Genomic DNA, 23,058 nt, shown 5'->3' with positions numbered 1-23,058 from the left:
GAAGCTTAAATGAGATAATACAAAGCATCTCTGTGTAATATACATTTAAAAATAATTACTATCATTTACCTTTAATTAAACTTTTTTTGATATTTAACTTATTGTCACTAATATTAAGTGGTTATTGCTGTTATTAAAAGAGCAACAATTAAGAGGCATCTGTACATTAATCCATTCAAATAGGTTTTCTCATATCAAATGAATAAGTTTTGTTACTTTTACCACAGGGTCAGAGGTTGGTCCTTTGATGTTATCTAAAAAAGATATAGTTGACCCATCTTCTAATTCTCAAAATTACTTTCCCTAGGAATAATGTTTTTAAAAGACCTGATTACTCAAGCAGGAAAAACTGATTAAAACCTACAAATTCATACCTTACAAGTATCAAAGAATGGATATATTTATAATATTTCCTTTGAGTCCTTAGCCACAGAAGTAACTTAATTGAAAAGTGACCTTATTCTCTAGGAGTAGGAAAAAAAAACAACACTTGGATAATAAAGACCCACCTGGGAAGCGTTGTTCCTTTGACATTGTTGTCTCTAAAATTCTTCTCATATTGGGGTAGTTCAACAAATTCTATCAACCATTGAAGTGTGTCCTCAAGGGTCCAATTATGAACTACAAAAGATAAAAAGCAAAAGAATATTTTAAACACATGTGCTTTCAGAATTTATAAAAATTATATATATGTATGTACATACATATATAACACTACTGTAACTTCAGAGGAAATAACGGTGTTAGATTGAATTTTCAATTCAATCACTAATAAGTACTAAAATAATGTTTGGCATTATATAAGAAGCTCAAAACAATGGAGACATACCTCTTACCCTTAAGGGCTTACAATCTAGAACAGAGACCGACATAAAGGAAAAGGGAACAAAACATTAGCATGTTTAATTCTAAAATAAGCATCTATGCAAATTTGAACAGGATGAAATAATCTACTATTTCCCTGGCTGTAAAAAAAACTTACCAGATATACATTTATTCATTCTTCCTTTCATTTAACAATCCATCCACGTAACATTATAAACCTTCTCAGTATCAGATTCCATTCTAGGCACTGGGAATATAGCAGTAAAGATGGATCAACTTCTTGCCTTCATAAAATGAATTCTTTTGGGAGTGGGGAGGGGCAATTAATAAAAGGAGGAAGAAAAGAGGAAGAATTTCAGATAATGATCAGCTATTGCAAAAGAAAGGAAAGATGTCAGGGTAAGTTTCTCTGAGGTGCTGTTATGTGATTTAAGACCCAAAAATTGCAAGGAGCCAACACTGATGATCTTGGAGAAAAAACAATCCAAACAGACTTAAGAGCTGGTATAAAAACCTTACGGAATGAACCAGCTGTGTATGAGGGATAGAAAGTAGTCAGAAGGGCCAAGTCAAAAAAGATTTTCAAGAATTCTGGCTATCTTTCAATAAGAAGAAGGAGAAGTAAATAACCTATGCTTTTAAAACAGCACTCTCCACTGTGGAGAATGAATTGTGGGAGACAAGACTGAAAACAAAGAGAAATAAGACCAGTCCTTGTCCAAGCAAAAGGAGCTATTGTCTTGGACCAAGGTTCTAGTAGAGGATATAGTGACAAGTGGCCAGATTCAGGACATATTCTGGGGAAAATGCTTTTAGATGTTCTGATGAAATGGATGGAAGCTGGTAGGCAGAAGAAAGTCTAAAGAAGCACAGAGTGCTTCCACTAATTAAGATAGGAAAGAGTGAGGCGGACTAGACTTGGGTGGCAAGTAGGGGCAGGTGATAGAGACAGAAAGTTCTATTTTTAGACATTATAACATGTCTAAACATTTCAAGTATGTATCAGATATTTAAGCGCAGATAGACAAGAGCAGTCATATATACAAATCCTGAGCTTAGGGAAAAGTAAGGTTAGAAATAGAGACATAAATTAGGAGTCATGAGCATACAGATGGTCTTTAGACTGAGTGAGATCACTCAAAAGAGCTGAAGATAGCTATTACTGGATTCTAGGGGACTGGCTCCAAATTATGAAGAAAAGGACAACTAACATCTCTTCTCCTAGACACTTACTTTGAATTAAGCCCTTTATATGCATTTTTCCCTTTAAGCCTTAAAAAGAAACAAAAACTTATGAGACACTAACATGATTCTCTCCATTTTGGAGACGAGAAACTGAGAGGTTAATGGGACCAAGATACCAGCAGAACTGATCTCAACCCAGGGCAACTGACCTCAGGACCTGATCCTATGCTACTGTGAGAGGAGTAATATCAAGTAACAGCAGAGATACAAACAAGCAGTTAAATACTGGAAGCAGTTAAAGACATTTCCACTTCAAGAAGAACAAAGACAAGTTTATCCAAAGGAAAGGATGTGAATGTGCTGGAAAAAAGAAGAGCTCCACATTCGTCTTCATACATACTTTGAAGATGTGGAAAAACAAAATGCTTACAAGTCACAGAAAAGGCCGAAGGAGAGGGAAGAAAAAAAGTGAGCAATAAAAGCAGATCTGGGAATCCATCTGTGATAAGCCTGAGATGAGAGCTTCCTGAGTATGAATTTACTTTTGCAAACAAAGCTGGATGTTCACAATCTGCCTTTTTCATTAAGTGTTCTTTAGAAGAAAAGTTTAAATAAATCAGAAACAAAACTTTAACAAAAATTAACTTTTAAATAACATACAACATTTGATCATTTTATACTGAGACAGAGCTTTGACAATTTTTTTTAAATGAGCTCTCCTTCCTGTGTTCCTGCCATTAAGACTGGGCATGTGCCCGAGGCTGCTGTATCCATTTAGCCAAATAACTTAGAATAAATATCAGCCAAGGGTTCGGGCCCTGGGTGCTTTCCACTGAATTTAATACACGCAAAGTAGCTTCTTTTTTTTTAAGTTTCTGCCTATTCAAGACGAAATGCACTGAGAACTGCCTGGTCTGAGACTCTGCCAAGAAACCGACAGCACAGCTGCACCTCACACACCCACACGAAAACTTCAGCCAAGATAGCAGGATAAGATGCTGTCACATCCACGGCTGCTCATCCGATCCACAGCAAAAGCCGAAACACTCCAGTGCATCAGAATATTCTCTCAGTTATCAATGAAACAAGACAGAAGAGAAGAGAAATCAAATGAAGAAGAAGACATGTTTAAAGTACCCAAATTCTAGTATTATTCCATCTAATAAGTAGAGAATTACACTGGCGCTAAAGTAATTTTCTTTACAATGAATCTGTAAAACCACAAAATTCTAACACAGAGCACACAGTTTACTTTGGTGTGCAGGGTGGGTGGGGGGAGTTCATTTCATCGTCTTCTTTTTCTCATGCTATCTGGTTTCTTTGGTAATGCCTGGTAAGTATCTTCTCAGGACCAGGACCTGTACTGTATGTATATTAGCTTTCTCTGCTCCAAATTCAGTAATTGTCTTTTGATTCTTAGGACAGATAATACTATGTCCTTCTTCGGAGTCTTTGCACACATGGCGTTTCCTCTTTCCTTTTCTCCACCCCTCTGACTCACCTTTACCTATTTACTTTATTGAGTCTTCATATTGCAGTTAAAACTTTAATTCCTTGGGGAACCTTCTCAAACACTGCTATATGATCATATATCACACTTTTAGGCATAGCATTTAACATAGCATTTATGATTATTTGTTTCTATGATTATTGTCTTAATATCCATTTATACCTCTCAAGCATAAGCTTCTTGCTCACTCTTCTATCCCTAGCACTTGGTGCACAAAAGGTGCTCAACAAGATTCTCTCAAATAAATGAAGCAGAATGTGTTTGTAATTGACAACTATTATGAAAATCTATTTTCACATTTTAGAAAGGAGATTCAAACAGAAAGAGGAACTTTTCTGCGTAAGAAATTTTTGTTGGCGAAAGAGTTATTAAGAATTATCTGGAAATCAACTATACTTCAATTTTTAAGAAGTAAATTTTAAAAAATTATCCAGTTCTTTATTATCCAAGTCTCACTGCCTCTTTCACATGTGCTGTTGCTAAACAGCATTTCCACCAGAGGGCAGACAGAGAAGGATAATGTATTTCTTTAAAAATATAGATTTTTTTCTTAATCTATCTGCAAAGCTATGGAAATGTCAGTTTCTACACTGTTAAATTCTATTGTTTCTGCTAGAAACTGCAACCAGTGCTACAGGTTGTTGTCTTTGAGTGATCTAGGACAATTTATTTCAATATCAACAGAAAGAACTCTGGAATTAAAACAGACCTGATTCCAGTCCCAGAAACTCAATTTCTCAGCACAAAAAATAATGACACTGAGCTAGACCATCTTTAAAACTCATTCAAATTCTTTGTTTTTTATTTCGTTATAATGAACAAAAGATGATGTTTAAAATGCTGCTGTTAACCTAGAACAGTAGATTATAGAATAATGAGAGGGGGAAAAGTAACTCTAAGAACTTTCAGGACAGCAACAAAACTGTTCCTAACATGTACTAAGTGTTTATTAAACACTGGGAGACTTGCAAAGCTTATTTCCAAAAACCACTGCAACAAATCTTTGAAGTAGGTACTTTTGTCATCATACTGAACCTGTTAGTTTATGAAGGTAAAGTTCTTAATTAGCTAAAACAGATTACTAAATGGTCAAACCAGGTTTCAGAACAAGTCCATGTCTGGAACTGTTTACCACTGTACCGTAACGTTACCTCTTTAGAGTCAGGTAAATGGCCCTCATAATCAAATTAGGTACTTCAAGTAGACAGTTTATGCTCCACATTTGCAACCATATATGTAGCTTTCTAAATCTGCCATATTCCCACATGTCATTCCTTCAACCTGGAATGGCATGCCTGTCTTCTTCCTTCTTTGTCAGGCTGCTCTTCCTTAGCCTTTGAGACCCAGATCAGGAACTCACTCCTCCATGAAGTTTTCCCTATCTATCCATTTCTAGATTACAGTTGCTCTTCCTCACGCCCCTGATCACATGTACATAATATCTGCCACAGGATTTATCTGTGTGCTCTAATGAAATTGTCCATGCTTGTGTTACCCTCTGGCTGATGAGTTCCTCAAGGGCAGGAACTTGTTCTGCCTAACAGAGTGATTATTAATACCATCATGCCACATCCCTTTGATTAGGATTTTACATATTAATATACACTATATTTAACATCTCCAAACCACATCTGTAAGACAGCTGTTTCTCTACAGTCTACACAGAGAACCTTGGCCAAGAGAGGACATGTAACTGCAATGCAGTCACACAGCTAGAATTTGAACTCTAATCTTCTGACCCCAAGTTCACTGACAATATAGGTGGCTCCTGATTTAAAAGAAGTGCTCACTATTTAACTTTAAAACTCAAAACACATTTTCTCTTAGAATCAAAGCTTCCAGACATATAGCATTAATAGTAACTCAAGAGTTAAACATTACATATGAGCAATCTGCCGCGGCTAATTGTGTTAATGGAGTCAGGATTCCACTAGAGACATCAAGTAAGCACCATGGCCTTCTGAAGGCCTGGCAATAGTAACACAATAGCCCACTGGAGCTATGCCAGTTCTTCATCATGGGACTGGCTTCTAGGACTTGAAAAGGGGGCTCTACCAGCCTGAAGGGTAAGATTTCAAAGAGATTTCAGGAGATTCAGAGCTGCAGCAGGGCTCTGGACCAAAGGAAGTAGTGTGAGACAGGGGAGAATGGGGACAGGATGGTGACTAGAAGCAAATCTCCGGGAGATAAGAGGGTGTGGGGGGAGCACATGTATGGATTTTTCACAGGAACACAGGCAAGATGAGGATTCTCCTTTACATTACCTCCCTCTGCTGCTAGCTAAAGAGCTATTTCTGTAATAACGGATGAGATTCCTGGTTCTGTACCAAAACAGCTTCCCTTTCTTCCCCTTATCCTAACTGTTATGATCAATCCTACCTCCACATAATTATTTTGGACCAGCACTTTTAAGAGAAAAATTATAACTGTGCTTAAGTGGAGAAAGCTTTTAGACAGCAACAGGAGCTGTAGTAATGAGGAGAATGAAGAGGTAGGAAAGGCTAGAAATACCCAGCAACAGAGTAAAGAGAGGAACATTCCTGTGGCCATTTAGCAAAAGCAGGCTTCCAAAAAAGATGCATGAGTCATGCATAGGTACATCCTCAATTGAGCAAACAAGCTTATAAGTAGAAGAAACACCAACTGAAAGTGATGTCTCCCTCCCCTGAATTTCTATAGTACTTTACTATTCCTACCAAATGGCATATCATATGTGCTGCCTTATTTTGTAACTATTTGCTTAATTACATCTTATGTTCCTACCATACTGTAAGTTTCCAGCAGCTCAGCATAAAGTTGCCATTTAAGTATTAGCTGAATATGTAACTGACTTTTTTCTTCCTTAAAGAACCTGTTTTGTTTTTAATTGTGTCCACTTGCTATCCCATAGTTGTATGAAAGACACATGATACTGTTTTCACAATATCACATTTCAAAGTAACACTGGAGAATCCCTGACTCCGAAAGATCACAGGAACTTATAACATGATGGAAGTTAGAAGGTGCCAGTTTATAGCCATGTATTTGACATTAGGATGAGGTAAAAATGTGTGTGCTTCCTGTCCATTCCTGCCTCAAGCAAATGTGCTAGAAACAAAAACTGTGAAAGAGAAACTTCAGAAGATTAAAATACATGTATTTACTTGCTCATTTCATCTATAAAATGCAATCTTACAAAACTTTTTCCAGTGGTCATGTATGGATGTAAGAGTTGGACTATAAAGAAAGCTGAATGCAGAAGAATTGATGCTTTTGAACTGTGGTGTTGGAGAAGACTCCTGAGAGTCCCTTGGACTGCAAGGAGATCCAACCAGTCCATCCTAAAGGAGACCAGTCCTGGGTGTTCATTGGAAGGACTGATGTTGAAGCTGAAACTCCAATACTTTGGCCACCTGATGCAAAGAGCTGACTCATCTGAAAAGACCCTGATGCTGGGAAAGATTGAGGGCAGGAGAAGGGGACGACGGAGGATGAGATGGTTGGCTGGCATCACTGACTCAATAATGGACATGGGCTTGGGTGGACTCTGGAAATGGTGATGGACAGGGAGGCCTGGCAAGCTGCGGTTCATGGGGTCACAAAGAGTCGGACATGACTGAGCGACTGAGCTGAACTGAATGAACCCAGTGCACTTAGCCATATACTTGTATTAAGTTCAGTTCAGTTCATTAAGTTACAGGCCTAAAAAGAGGAAACAGCTTTGTGAAGTACCACCACGTAAGTTTTCATCTGTTATATTTAATATAAGTACAAGCTGTCCTAAAAGCCTTCAAATATGATTTGTGAAATCACCTAAATTCTGTGGGGGGGGGGGGGAGGCGGGAGGGGGGGACTAATTACAAAGCATTAGTGTGCATGTAGAGACATGTTAATACAGCAGCACCTAACATTTTATAAGCACTTGGCAAATTCCAGCAACTGGGCTAAACGCTTTATGTGAACTATCTCATGAAATCCTATGAAGTAGGTTTTAGGAGTAATATTATAATCTTGGTTTACAGATCAGGAAGCTGAGGCTCAGAGAATATGAGTAACTTGTCTAAATTTACACACCAAGTAAGCAGTGGAGATAGGATTCAAAACAGTGTCTGTTGACTTCAAAGCCCCAGCTCTTCACCATTACATTCCTTGTTCTCCTCTCCTCTGCATTAATGAGAATATTTAAAATATAGCCAAATTCACAATTAGCTGTGTCACACCTTGGACATATTTTTATCTACACCAAGGATATAACACATATAATACATCATTTACATTTACTCTGCATTTCATTTCTTAACATCTTTCTTACTATTTTTTAAAAAGTGCTACATTCTAAGTTTATGATACCATATTTAACGTTCTTAATATTAAGAAAGCAACTGGCATAACAGTTTCTTTTGACAAACTATGTATTTTAGAAAAATCAATTCCTAATATCTTAATACAGTACTGTACAGCTAAACACCTTACAGTTACTTATACACTTACTACTTTCTAATAAAGTATGAAACTTTTTTATAAGTATCAAAAGGTATGGTAGGAGGGTCAGGAAGGAGAAAGTAAAAATATTGTTAACGAAAGTAACTATCCTTAAAGCTGGCTATATGAAATGGTTAGTGAAAGAAGTGCTATATTTTGAAACTACTCAGATACACAACCTAAAAACTATTTGTCATCTGAAAAATCTCAATTATTGCCATGTTTATGTGAAGTGCTAATTTCTAAAATATAGGTGCAACCTGTATTCACTTTTCCAAAGTCTATTTCAACTAAGAATTTCAAGTTACAAAAGACTCAGAAGTTCTTACAGTGACAGTCATAACTTATCATGGGAAAATGCAACTGACTGAAGGTTCAACATAGCAAGACTTTGGTGAAAAGCAACTTTTACGAAATGTAATATAAACATAAAAAATAACTTTTTCAAATACAAAAAATGAAAAAATTTAAAGCCTTCCACACTCCATCTTAACTCACATGGTTTATAGACTTTGTGGTGTCCAGAGCTCAGAGTGAGATTTTAGCTGATCAGCTGCTCAGGACCATCAAGAGAGGCTTATCTTTAGAACAGAGCCAGCATGTGAACGCCTCGGATGCATGGTGGTCAGCGGGGCATGTCTCTGTAACATGGACTAAATTCCTGCACTATGCTATATTTGGACACCTAAGAGCCACACCCTGAACTTGGGAAGCCTAAATATCAGTAGTTGTATCAAAGAGAAATAACTACACACTTTCTCTCAGGAGCTCCTTACCTTTCATCTTTCAAGAATTACATGTAATTTTTAGGCATCCTAGATAAATATTGGTAAATGTCTCAATGCTCAGAGGTCAAAAATTACAGGGGTATATTGTTCTCTTCCCAACAGTGGTACAGTGGACACTAAGAGAAGACTTTAATACTTTTCCTACTGTCAACTGCATTCTTATCATTTAAACAAGAGTATGCCATCAACACCTATTTTCATGAAGATAATGCAAAATAACAAAGACATATCTAAAAACAGAAACTGGAGAAACACTGAATCTCAAAACTGTATGACTGTTCTGAAGATTAACAAAACGTATGAGGAAATAACTCTTAGGAATGGTAAAAGTGCTCCACAAATGTAAATTATTATCACAGTATAATAAGTATTATTACTTATAATAAATAAGTTCAAGGAATCTACTTACTTTATATATCAGTCAATAAAATCAGTGGACTCAATGACTATAAAGGAACTAAACGTTTAATCAAGTTTTCCTAAATATCTCATTATGGCATCACTGAAGACATCACCTTAGGGACTGAGTGGATGAATTTCTAGTTATGTATCTTCCATTTTACACTCAGCCCTTGACCTTTTTTTTAAACCCCAAACTGAGACTATAAAGAGTAACTCACATCAAATAAAAACAAGTTCTTTAAGGGCAAACAGTATTTCTCATTCATTTCTATATTCACAACACATTATACAATGCCAAAAATATAACACGCACTAGACAAATGCGGAATGGCAGATGTTTCTTAGGAACTCAATTAATACATGCTGGATAAGTGAGTGAATAATAAAATGATTTATTAACCAAAGCTGCCAGGAAAATGTCACCTTTGCATTCACTCTTAGAGTGGCATTTCTAGATAAAGCAACAAACTTTTCAAAAGTATGGTTAAACTTCATAAAAAAGAGAAGATGATACTTTTCAAAGAATATGTTTAACAAAAACAATTCTAAATTACAGCTTTACAAATGTTTGCTTTATTTTCTGCTAAGAGTTCAAAAATGCTCCAATTTTTTTTCTCTTGGAATTTGAAAGTCTCTTCAAAAGATTACCTGCACAGGTGACTTGGGGTTTTTTATTCAACAAATATTTACTGAGTGCACAGTAATTACTAGTGGGCACTAGATAAAACATCAGAGACAAGAAATTATTACTAAGACTAATATAAAGCTTAATGTAAGAAAATGTATTGACTTTTAAGGAGTTCAACAAATGATGAACACAACGTCCAGTTAATAAATACTTTATTTCTAAAGAGTATTAAATCAAAGGCCAGATAAAAATTGAGCTTTCACAGTTTCATGTCACACATCTCTGGGCAAAAAGAGACATTACATGAGAAACGTGTTAATCCTTATTTCTTCCAAAATAGAAAAATTCACCAATTCCAAGGGTAAAAGCATTTTCAAGATAATGTTACTCAGGAAATTTGTTTGATATGACTCTTTCTAGTACATCTAGCATCTGAAACAGTTCACAAAGTTTATTAGCTGCATTTGGTATATAGCATTTTCCAATTCAGGCTTCATCTACTATATGCATTACTAACACCAAAACAACTTTTAGGAAAAGTTTACTTGTTTTTTGAGTACTACTGACACAATGATTAAAACATTAAAATACTAAATGGTACCCCCATTTACAGGGGACTTTTTCAATAGCTAGAGTTATGTGATAAAGGAAAAATGTGAATAATGTGCTTCAGTAATAAAATAAATTCATAAAGATGGACTCCTTAACACAATGTCACTGTACAGTGTTCACTCAACTTCTCTCCAAGGTCTTTTTTTTAACTCTCAAATTGCCCAACAGTAGCTGAGTTCCATATGAGGATGGGAAGATAGACTAGTGGTGGTCAGAGTCTGCATATGAGGACATGGGAATACTAGGTCCATACAAGACAAGCTCCTGAGTGAGGTAACAGCCCAGTGGTGTCAAGAGACTGAGTATGTACAGGAGGATTGAGCTAACTAGAAAATATATTGATGATAACAGAACTAGTTTTTTCATGATTGGTGAAAAGAGATAGCTCAGTTGGTAAAGAATCCGCCTGCAATGCAGGAGACCTGGGTTCAATCCCTGGGATGGGCAGATCCCCTGGAGAAGAGAAAGGCTACCCGCTCCAGTATTCTGGCCTGGAAAATTCCATGGATTGTATAGTCCATGGGGTCGCAGAGTCAGACACAACTGAGAGATAAATAGGGCAAGAAGTCAACTAAATAAACCAGCTAGAATTAATCTAGTAGTGTTACACTGCTATCAATGTGAACTAGTATCAGATATCAGCAAGAACTCATGACTTTTAATATTTAGAGAAAAGTAAATATAGAGGTATGTGTTTCTTAACTCTCACTACTGAGAGGGCCTGGGAATAATACCTCAATAGCAATGAGAAGACCTAGTGTGCAAATCTTGGTTTCTAAATACTACCTCAACTAGAAGTAACCAGAACTCCTTGGAGTAATGGTTGTTTCCAGGGGTAGAGCTAAGAAATAACAAAATAAGCCTAGAACATCTTTTTGTACGAGAATATAAGGAAGGCTCAAAAAACTATGGAGACACACATATAAAAGAATAGAAAAGTCAGCTTGAAAGGTTTACAACAGTCATATCAGGGACAATTAAAGCATCAAAATAACAAGAGCAACAAACTCACTGAATAAAGTAGAAATCCAGGCGCCATGCTGATATAAATGAATAAATGCAGAAGATCAATCTTCAGATCAGTCATAAGATTTTGAGATTCACTATTTCTCCCACTTCTATTTTCAAGATATGCCTTTTATCTCCCACCATCTTCACAGGACAAGATGTTAATATACTCTGTTTAATTTTTCCTTATAGTAGAATGCAACTAATAAATAGAAGGAATGATGGAATTCTGAAAACTATAATTTGGCAACCATCAGAGTAACAATTCAGGCAAAAAACAATCATGGATGCTAAAATCAGTGGGTGAAAAGTGATGAGGGATGTGATGTTACAAAGTCTCCACGTTTCTCTTCACAAAAAAAATACTAACTATAAAGGGGAAAAACGCAGCTTTATGGTTACAGAAGCAGAATAGACATTATCTTAATCAAGTGATCAAAGGTAATTCTGCATAACAAACTAACACCAGGTGGCACTTAAAAGGATCTAATGAAAAGAATCATTTCTGTGACAGTCCAGCCCAAAATGCCTAACATGGATCTAATCATAGAAAATATCAAACAAATCCTAATTTAGATACAATCTACAAAATGACACTGTTAACAATTACTGGCCAAAGACATGCAAGGCCAGGAAATACTTTGGAATTGTTCCAGATTAAAGAAGACTGCAAAGTGAGGACACCTGGGTATACTTGCATACTCATTATTAGGACCAAAAGCAAAGCTGTAACGAGGGCCTCTGGGCAAAGTTTTGGTCCTGAAGATTTTCACTAAATTTGAAGTTGCTTTCACTTAAGAAATTAAAAACTATTAATAATCTTTCTTTTTCAATTATATTGGCATAGAATTCTAATAATTTCTAACTTCTTCATTATTTTGTAGTTTGTGGTTTTCTTCAAGAAAGTATGGCAATCTTTTAACACTAACAATGGTTATAGCAAATACCAGGCCCTTATTAGCTGCCTAGTATTGTTCTAAGCTGTATATACTGATTGATTTAATTTAATCCTTAACAGAGTCTTCTACAGAGGGTACTATTACCACCTACATTTCACAGATGGGGAAAGTTAAAGACAGAAAAGATTAATATACTTGCCAAGGGGAAAAAATCTATACAAAGACTTGAATCCAGGCAGTCAAGTGCCACACTTTCTTTAGAATACCATCTGTCTAGGAAAGGACAGCTGTACCTTGGAGTTTCTCAAGATATCAGTATCCAAAAGGTGAGAAACCTCAGTGATTATAAAGACTCAGAATCTTTAAAAAAGCTAATTGTTCAGCATTCACTTAGTACCAGGTTGGTGTTCAACATTCACTTAGTATCAGGTTGAAAACATCTAAGATCCTATCTTCATAATACTGGAAAGCTTGCCATACAGGTTTATGCTATTTAGAAAAAAAAAAAACTAATAATAAACTACTGCAAAAATATCTTTGACACTTTTAAAATGAGACTTACTACTCAGTTCAGTTCAGTCACTTAGTCGTGTCCGACTCTTTGCAACCCCATGAACTGCAACACGCCAGGCCTCCCTGTCCATCACCAACTCCCGGAGTTCACCCAGACTCACGTCCATCGAGTTGGTGATGCCATCCAGCCATCTCATCCTCTGTCGTCCCCTTCTCCTCCTGTCCCCAATTCCTCCCAGCATCAGAGTCTTTTCCAATGAGTCAACTCTTTGCATGAGGTGGCCAGAGTACTGGAGTTTCAGCTTTAGCATCATTCCTTCCAAAGAAATCCCAGGGCTGATCTCCTTCAGAATGGACTGGTTGGATGTCCTTGCAGTCCAAGGGACTCTCAAGAGTCTTCTCCAACACCACAGTTCAAAAGCATCAATTCTTCGGCGCTCAGCCTTCTTCACAGCCCAACTCTCACATCCATACATATTGCTCTACTATAAAAGCACAGCTGGAATTGAAATAACCTTTCTCTTTTTTTTTACTTTTCTAATTGTCTACTCAATAATTCACATTTATATTTCCTTGTTCTCGTGCAATTGACTTATTTCCAAGATCCAAAAGAGCTTTCCTGTTTTAATTTTTTTTTTCAGGCCCCAGCTGTGTCACTGGGGAAAAAAGCAATTATGCTTACTTTGGTGAAACAGTGTTGAAGACAAATGAACAGTTATTACCAAATAATTAAATTTAGAATTCTTCTTAAATTATAAATTGCCCTCTTATTCCACATAAACAGAATACTTTATTATCTAGTAAGTAATAATAATTTATTTCAATGGAATTGTTGACAAACTGAAATCCTAGAAGTGACCTCTAAATCCTGCCTAGTCAATTTACTTGCAAAACAAATGAATTCTTACATTCCTGAAGACAATACATTATCTATTTTGTAGCTTATACATGTCTTCAGTCTACACAAATGTTACTAGTAAAAATATTACACCAATTTGCTATTTCAGAGAATTCTGCTCCTTGCTTCCTATTAATATAAAGAAAAGGGAAAGACAACCAAAATGACAATTTTTTGAAAAAATACTGTCCAAATTTTTCATTAGAAAATATAGAAAATGAAAACAGCATTGTAAACTAAATAAAGCTTCCATTTCTTCTAGTAGCCTAAACTCATACAACTATTGATTTTCCTAGAATTGATAACAGCAGGAAATTACTCATAACGCTTACTCTTTGGAAGAAAAGTTATGACCAACCTAGATAGCATACTGAAAACCAGAGACATTACTTTGCCAACAAAGGTCCGTCTAGTCAAGGCTGTGGTTTTTCCTGTGATCATGTCCGGATGTGAGAGTTGGACTGTGAAGAAGGCTGAGCGCCGAAGAATTGATGCTTTTGAACTGGGGTGTTGGAGAAGACTCTTGAGAGTCCCTTGGACTGTAAGGAGATCCAACCAGTCCATTCTGAAGGAGATCAGCCCTGAGATTTCTTTGGAAGGAATGATGCTAAAGGTGAAACTCCAGTACTCTGGCCACCTCATGCAAAGAGTTGACTCATTGGAAAAGACTCTGATGCTGGGAGGGATTGGGGGCAGGAGGAGAAGGGGACGACAGAGGATGAGATGGCTGGATGCCATCACTGACTCGATGGACGTGAGTCTGAGTGAACTCCGGGAGTTGGTGATAGACAGGGAAGCCTGGCGTGCTGCGATTCATGGGGTCGCAAAGAGTCAGACACGACTAAGCGACTGAACTGAACTTAACTGAACTAATAATTTAGTAACTCTTTGTAGTTTCACAAAAGCATATCTTTCCAGACAACTCACTAAGGATGACTTTATAAACTTCACATTCATTGATTCTCTAATGTTACGTCTGTTCTTCTCCCTACTGAGAAGACCTCACTTGGCAAAAATTGATGAATAACACAACTGACAAGAACTCTAGGACATGATGAAGAGATAGCATGGGAAAAGTACTTCTTATTCTTAAGCTCTTTACAGTAGTTGCAAACAGCAGGCAGTATTTTTAGATATTACTTAAGTGTGATGAATACTATTTGCCTTTAGGGAGTGTGCCAATCATATTACTCCTTGGAGGGCATCACTTTCTCAAGACTTCCAAAGTAACGTGGAATGGACAGCACCTACTTTTTGACACCTCAAATTCACTTCTTTGATCCTCCAATGATGCTTTTAAAAACACCTATCTTTCTTCCTGCACAGTATAGACATTTCTGGCAATCCTAGGTGAACACAGTCAGGGTTTCACCTCATCAATGAAAAAACTGCTGTGCAGTAGTGAAAATCTAGACCAGCCAGAAAAATTTTGGAAAGGGTAGAGGTGGAGCAAATTTTACTGACAGTGTCCAGTGTTGAGAGTTATATTAGCTCATTTAATTAAAATACCAAAATGGGATTTAATAGAGCATTTACATTTGGGAAATAACATGCTCTTACCATAAAATCCAGAGAGGGAAGAAAAGAAGTCTATGAGAAAAATCCATTTGTAATCCAAAAGTTTTTGACTGAAAATGTCAAGAACGTATCAGATTTTCTGAAGGAGTAACTGTATTTTGTATCTTGTGACCCATGCTGCCAGACTCCACTCACCTACTTCTGGATCCAGAATAACCTTTTAAGCTTTTCTTCAATCTACTCTTGTCAACGTCTACCTTCTCTTGCTCATCAATCTGTTACAGCTGTTTGTCAAGTAGGTACCCCTTTACTCTCTGCTGTCTTCTGAGACAAGACTCGTAATCACCAGGGAGAGGGGGTCGGAGAAGGAAGTAATGAGAGGGCATCATTCTGGAGGTCACACTGACAGGTCTAGGTTATGGCCACATGACCTAAAGCCAGTCAGTTACTTCCTGAAACTTTTCTAGAGTAGGCAGGAAAAATTCTTTTCTCTCTTGTCATGACCCTGGGAAAAGGTAAGTCTACCACTGCCCGCAGCCACAGAGTTAGCCTTTGGGAAATACAGTAGGAGAAAATAAAAGCAAAATCCAGAAAGAAATAGAGAGAAATACAGATGACCAGAGTGGATTAAGCCCCTACTGCATACCTATACTCTCTTTAAATAAAGATGGCTTTAATTAATTTATTTTCTCCTACATCAATTATATCTCAACTGGGTCATTCCATTAATATGTAAACACATTTAAAATCTTTCACCTTTTAAAAAAAATTAAAACTGCCCCTCACATCATATCTATCTTCAGGTATCACAGTCGCATCTCTCTTCCCCTTCTTTTGAAAGTCAGTATTTACTATCTTCACTTCCTCTTTTATCCACTATAATGCGACTTTCACTTCCACCATTACAGCACAACTGCTCTGTCAAAATCATCAACAACCTCAACCTCTACTTTGCTGACCCAAGGGTGGTTCTCTGTTGCGATCTTACTCAAACTTCTGGAGCATCTGACACTGTCTATGCCCTTTTTAAAAAAATATTTCCTTCTTATACTTCAGCACCCTAGATTCTCCCAGTTCCCCTCATAATCTCATTGGTCACTTCTCTTTCTTCTTTCCAGGATCCCCCTCTGCATCTTGACCTCTCAGCACTCAGTTCTTCACCTCTTTGAAATCTGACCATTATTGATCCCTCAACTGAGCCTTTTTCAACCTTTTTTCCCCTAATTGCCTCCAAGAAATTTTAACACCACAGGTACATAAAACCTAGGCACTGCATGATCCTTAATTCCTGTCTCCAACTCCCTTCCCCTCATCAAGTTCCTGAATCCAATCCAACAGCAAATCCTGTCAGCTAGTCCTTCAAACTATATCACAATCAGACCCCTCTGCTACCTCCCTCTCCCGGGTCACTGCAAGAGCCTCAGCAGACCTTGTACTTCTGCTCCTCTCTTCTCCAGAGTCTAACAGCCACACAGTAACTACATAATCTTTTCAAAAGACAGATCACCCATCACTGCTTAGCTCAAAACTCCTAAATGGAGCTAGAATCGCAGTAAGTATAATGATATTATACTTAAATCCTGAACTCTGTTAGGCCCTACAAGGTCTTCTGAGATCATGCAAGCCTGCTCATTACCTGTCTTCCTAAGACTGCTAACTTCATGAAGGTAGGATATCTATCTTGATAAATGCTCTATTTCCAAAACCCGGAATAAGGCCAGTCTTCAGGAGGAACTGAATCAATTTTTAATGACTTAATGAATGGAAAAAATGGGTATGCTTTTATCACTTGCAATAAATAACATCTTTGATGATAAGCATTCTTACAACAAATTTCCCATTACTTGAAGTACTTTGAGTCTCTTTATCCTCTGCCACTAAAAAAAAAGACTAAACTAAAACATATCAACTGCTCAAACGTTAAAAGAAAGCTCTAGAGTAAAGAAGAAGACATAGTATACTGTAATTTCAAGCCAATCAACAAAGCATGTTGAACAGTCAGTTATGCACAGTAATTTATTAAGCGTTTAGTCTTGTGATAAATTCAGCCTCCAATATTTAATGTAGTGCAGGTTCCATTAGAAACTAGAGTGATTACTTTGAGGGGACATTCTTTAAAACCACTCAAAGAATCTAGATACAGGCCTAAAAACATATATCTACTAACTTAAAACTTAATCTTCTCTTTTTCAAAATTACACATCTAAAAGAAAATGCAGTCTAAAGTCATGGTCAGATTCATGCAATTGGGCATGCTCATTAAAAACAGATGAGAAAAATTTAACAGCTACCAAAGCAGAGCAATCTTCAACTATCTCACACTGCAATCTGGGATATGCTTGCTTACCTTTGCTAGGGTCACAGGCTCTGGATCAGTGGGTATGCAGCTAGCACACAGAAACCTATTATTATTCACTGTAGTAGAGCTGTAGCACTATCATTAAAATCCTGCCACAAAATATTTGGTACTGGTCAAAACATGGAAAATAAGGATGTTAGAATTCTATATTCTTACGATATATAATTCAGAAACCAAACAAACGAATAAGCATATTTTAAAGGTAAGAATTTCTTGGATCTCCCCTCTCTAATTACTCATCCTCTCATCTTCCCTTTTCCCAGCCCAGCCCACCACCATCCCCTTCCAAAAAGTTCAACACATTGTTTTAAGGGAACTGTCACTCAAATTCTTCATAGGAAGTAATTCTATAAAGGACTTGAAAATGGCTAGTGATAGTGCCATCTAGCAATGGAAAATTATTGTCAACCAGTTTCTTGCCTGTCTTACACTAAATTCATTTTTTATTAACCCATATTTTCAAACCATAAACCAACATAATTATAAATAAATACTGACACATTATATTAAGATGTAATAAGGTATAGACTGTTGCTTGCTTATATAATTGTCAAGATTATAATATATCTAATAAAATTTTGGGGATAAAAAAGATGTAATAAGGTGTAATACCAACTTCCAACTCATATTAATACATGGTGGTAGTACTTTTTGAATAAAATCCTTGTTGAATTGAAAAATTTTTAATGTTCAACTTTTTAACATGTTAGTAAAGTACTTTCTATTTTCTTTAAGCATAATCAGATCTACCAGTTTCTTAAGAAAGCCCTTTACCTGATCAAACTACCCATTTGTAACTGCCATTCAGTTTCCTCCATTTTCTTACCTATGCCTTAAATAAGAAGTCACTTGTTTACCTACGTCGTATCTACTTATTCTCATAAATCAGTTGTTATTGTGGCAGAATATGCATAACATAACATTTGGCATTTTATACATTTTAAGTGGTATTAAGTATTCATACTGTTGTACAACCATCAGCACCATCCACTCCAGAACTCTCATCTTGCAAAATTTAAACTCTGTACCCATTAACCAATAATTCCCCATTCTCCTCCTGCTGCTGCTGCTGCTAAGTCGCTTCAGTCATGTCTGATTCTGTGCGACCCCATAGACAGCAGCCCACCAGGTTCCCCCGTCCCTGGGATTCTCCAGGCAAGAACATGGAGTGGGTTGCCATTTCCTTCTCCAACGCATGAGAGTGAAAAGTGAAAGTGAAGTTGCTCAGTTGTGTCCAACCCTCAGGGACCCCATGGACTGCAGCCTGCCAGTCTCCTCCGTCCATGGGACTTTCCAGACAAGAGTACTGGAGTGGGGTGCCATTGCCTTCTCCGTCTCCTCCCACTAGCCCCCAGCAACTACTATACTACTCTCTGTCTTTGATTCTGACTACTCTAGGTACCTCATGTAAGCAGAACCACACTGTATTTGCTTTTCTGTGACTCAGTTATTTCACTTAGTATAATGTCTTCAAGGTTCACCCATGTTGCAACATTTGTCAGAATTTCCATACTTTTTAAGGCTGAATAGTATTTCACTGTATACCATATTTTGTTTATCCATTTATCTGTTGATAACCATTCGGGCTGCTCTACTCACACCTTCTTTAAGATTTATTTTGTGTGCAAATGTGAGTCAATTCCCCATACCAATGTTTAAATTGCTATCTGTAGGTTAATGATTGTCTTCTCTCCATATTTAATGGCTTTTTCCCAATACATCACATTTCTCTATTTAGTACTGCTGGCCACTTTTCATCTCCTCTCTCTATCCCCCAGAGAAAGAGAAGAAATTACTTACAAAGATTCATATAATGCAAAGACATAAAACATGAAGGACATCAATGAACTAGAGAAATAAAATGAAACTAAGAGGATACACAAAATATACATGAGGACCCTTAACAGTTACAAAAAGTAGACAAAGGAGGAAATGAAATCACTGAAAGGGTTCACAAAATAAGCACAAATCATCTCCTCCTAAGTACAACTGTTCTCATTACAGAGAACTAAAAAAAAGCTTCTTCATGAGGGCTCTCAGCATATCCTTTGGTGGCACAGGTGGGCTATGCCCTCAACTATACAACCATCTGTCACTCCCTGAAAACTCTCCTATGCAGACTTCCAAGAAACTGCACCTTCCTGATTCATCTCCCATGTCTCGATGGCCATATTTATCTCATTAGCTATGCATTTGTCTTATTAACAGTATTCCCAAGGAGCTATTCTCTTTCATTTTCCTTCTCTCAGTGAAGTCTTAATTCATATCACTCTAACTATGATACCTTTATATGAGGGAATCACAACTCTACATCATTAATTCTGTTCTGAAACATAGCCCTTAAGTAGCCGTAAGTTCCTAGTGATAAATACCTGTTTGATACTTTTAGCTGATACTTTTATGAAAATTGATAATGGAAGTAAAAATTAAATTTCCTTCAATGCAACTGACATTTGCTGTTTCATTGTGTCAGACTGATCTAGACTTTCTCAACCATGAAATATTTTAATTTCAAATGTGAATTCTCGATCCTTTTTGTACATTATCTTCTATGAAGATACATAGAAATGTAATGACCTTCTAGTTTAATAACTTAAGTATACAGCTGATTTTAAACAATTTGAATCAACAGTTTCTAAATGATCCATCATTTTCAACTTCCTGGAAGAATTAATACTGATACAAAGAGAAAAAGAAACAGAAGACTAGCCAAATGTTAGAAGAATGTGTATTCAGGACCTCTTACTGAAGAGCACCCTAACCAGATGAGAAAGTTAGACAATTAACATTGTTTGTTCTTGGTACTCTATTTCAATAGCATAGCCATTCATAGTGTAAAGATTTTTAAGCATAAGACATAAGTGCTTTGTGGTTTATCCTGTGTTTTATCATACATTCCCTCTGAAACATATGTATATATGTATATACATATGTTCCAGAATTACAGAAATGTTTAGATTTTTAGAAATAAGTCATGTTCATATTCAAATTGTTATCTAGTTTCTTTGAAATCTTTATTTTCTTTGTGTTTATAATTTGCATTATTTCTATTACAGTTGCTTCTAAGTTGCTAATATTCACTAGAATTGAAAAAAAGACCCAAGAAAACATAAGACTTGCTTGAAAAAAGATTCTGTAAAACTAGCCACCTTTGAAGAAGAAACTATTACCAACGAACAAGTTCGGTATCCAAAAGAGCAGGAACAAAACATCTGTTCCACCTAAAGCAGAATTTTACATAGTGAGTCTTCCATAATCATGTAATTTTAACAACCAGAACTTGAACCAGAGTCCCTCCTACCCACCCCTTTCCCAAAAGATTAGTAAAGCAAAATTTAAAACCAGTTCCATATGGACCTGGTTCCCAATTGGTGGGGTAAGAAAAGAAAGAACAGTAAGATGTTCAAGAAAGCCTACTGTTTTCTACATAGTCCATCACAGTGAAAAGTGGACAGCCCTTATTTTTACCTTCTGCAGAAGGTTCTGTTACTGTACTCCAAACGTGAGGTATCCCTTGAGTCTGTGAACACAGCAGAGGAGAAATGTAGAATTCAGGTATATATAAAAAACCATAATAAGGCAAATTCACAACAATTTTAGAATAGTACCTCCTTAAATGATAAGAAAAGCTTCGCTGCATGATGACGATATAAAAGTTCATTATTTGAGAAAAAAATGAAGCTCACAGTACATCTAATGTACGTGTTCACACAAAATAGAAATGATCAAGTTTTCTAGAGCCCAGTGTAGAGAGAGATGTAATAAGCAGTGGGTCTCTGCATCTCATATTGAGATGAACAAAACCAAGAAAGAACTATAAAGGAACACAGAGCTGTCTCAAAGTCAAATATCTGCTATAGATTAAAAAGTCGTAATTCATCATAGCAAATCAGCATATGCAATGACTAAGTCTCCAGAAGTCAAGTATCCTGAAGTAAAAGAGAGAGTCCCAACAAGAAAAGAGAAAGAGAAATAGAAGACAACTAAAATAATTAAAACCAAAATAGTTATCCCGGAAAGAGATCTGAAATTCAGGGAACAGAGACCGAAATACTAACACAGGATAAGATTAAGAAACATTAGCAATTTATTGTGAGTGCTCTGAACTCATTTGGATAAGTACACAACACAAAGAAAGCTATTTGATTGTAAAAGAATAAAAACATACTTTATATAAGGTATAAAAATCAATTCTGATTAATACAAAACTGTTTTTGCAAAATAATCAAGTAATTTACACACTGATCAAGTAATATTTATTCTATTCTTATAGAAAAAGCCCATGTTAACACACTTGAATGTTGGTTGACAGAATAAATGAACGATATGCTTGTCTTACCTACTCTCTACACAAAAGAAACTTACTATAAAAGACTTTTGTTAGTGGTGCAAATAATGACATTTGTCATTCTGAAACTAGACTCTACCTCAAGAACAGGCCTTCCTTTGTATAAACCACTTTCTGTGGGCTATGAAAACCCAGTACCTCTATAGATAGTTAACAACAACTCCTCCTAGAACTAAACGTATGATATAAAAGTTGAAGTGTTAAACACCTAGATTAATAAAACAGATAAGCATTTGAAGCATATTAAGCATCTTATGTTTTTAAAATGTGCTCTATTAATTACAAATACCCTGAAAGCTATTAATCCAGCAGAGTGCCTCCCACTGAAAGAGTGACAAAGATAAAAGATAAATGCCCCTTTATATGCAACTAACTCCTCAGGCCTTACCTGACTTCTGCAGGCAGACCAGCATACTTCTTTTTCTATTAACTCACAGTGCCTACTACCTATCCTGATTACAGATAGTAGACAGTAGCACATCCTTTAATTACTTGTCAACAGAACTTTCTCCAATAGCAGACTGTAGGCAGGTGGAGAACAGAAAACATATTCTTCATCTGTATATCTTCAGAACCTGTATATCTTCAGTATCTGTGTATTATCATTCCTCCCACTCAAATCCACATTACATTAAACTCATAGCAGGGTTTCTTGACTATAGTGAATTCATTGTCCTATATCTCTACTATATTATATGACTTTCTAAAACAAGAAGCTGTAATAGCTCCTCATTAGTGCAATGATGTTAAAAAGGTTAAAATATTGTAAACACTGCCAACTCATAATTTCTACAATAATATCCTCCTTTGCTATTGAGATTAGGCACATATCAAACATCCTTAATACAGTGCTCCAGGTAATCAGTGTCATTTAGTAAGTGATACGGCCCCCAACTCAGAAACGTTAATCTCCAGTGTCCTCTATATGTGTTATGCTCACATTTATCTTAGTCTCTGAGCACTTGTTAAGTGGTAGGCACTATTCTAAGCACTCTACATTTACGAATTCATTTCATCTTCAACATTCTCCTGTAGTAGACAGGCTTACCCCTATCTAACAGATGACAAAACCAAGACACAGAAAGGTTAAGCACTACATGTTAA

General features: G+C 36.4%; 1 protein-coding gene across 2 annotated transcripts in view; it reads right to left on the bottom strand.

Moving 5' to 3' along the window:
* The window catches only part of STIM2 (stromal interaction molecule 2), a 174,657-nt gene that overhangs the window by 29,924 nt on the left and 121,675 nt on the right, over nt 1–23,058 (bottom strand). For both annotated transcript variants that reach the window (XM_068974913.1, XM_068974912.1), the window contains exon 4: nt 510–621. In XM_068974913.1, the coding sequence (XP_068831014.1) occupies nt 510–621 (112 nt within the window). The remainder of the gene's footprint in view (nt 1–509; nt 622–23,058) is intronic.

This window comes from Capricornis sumatraensis, chromosome 7, assembly GCF_032405125.1.
Source record: "Capricornis sumatraensis isolate serow.1 chromosome 7, serow.2, whole genome shotgun sequence".
NCBI lineage: Eukaryota > Metazoa > Chordata > Mammalia > Artiodactyla > Bovidae > Capricornis > Capricornis sumatraensis.
This window is presented reverse-complemented; position numbering and strand designations above follow the sequence as displayed.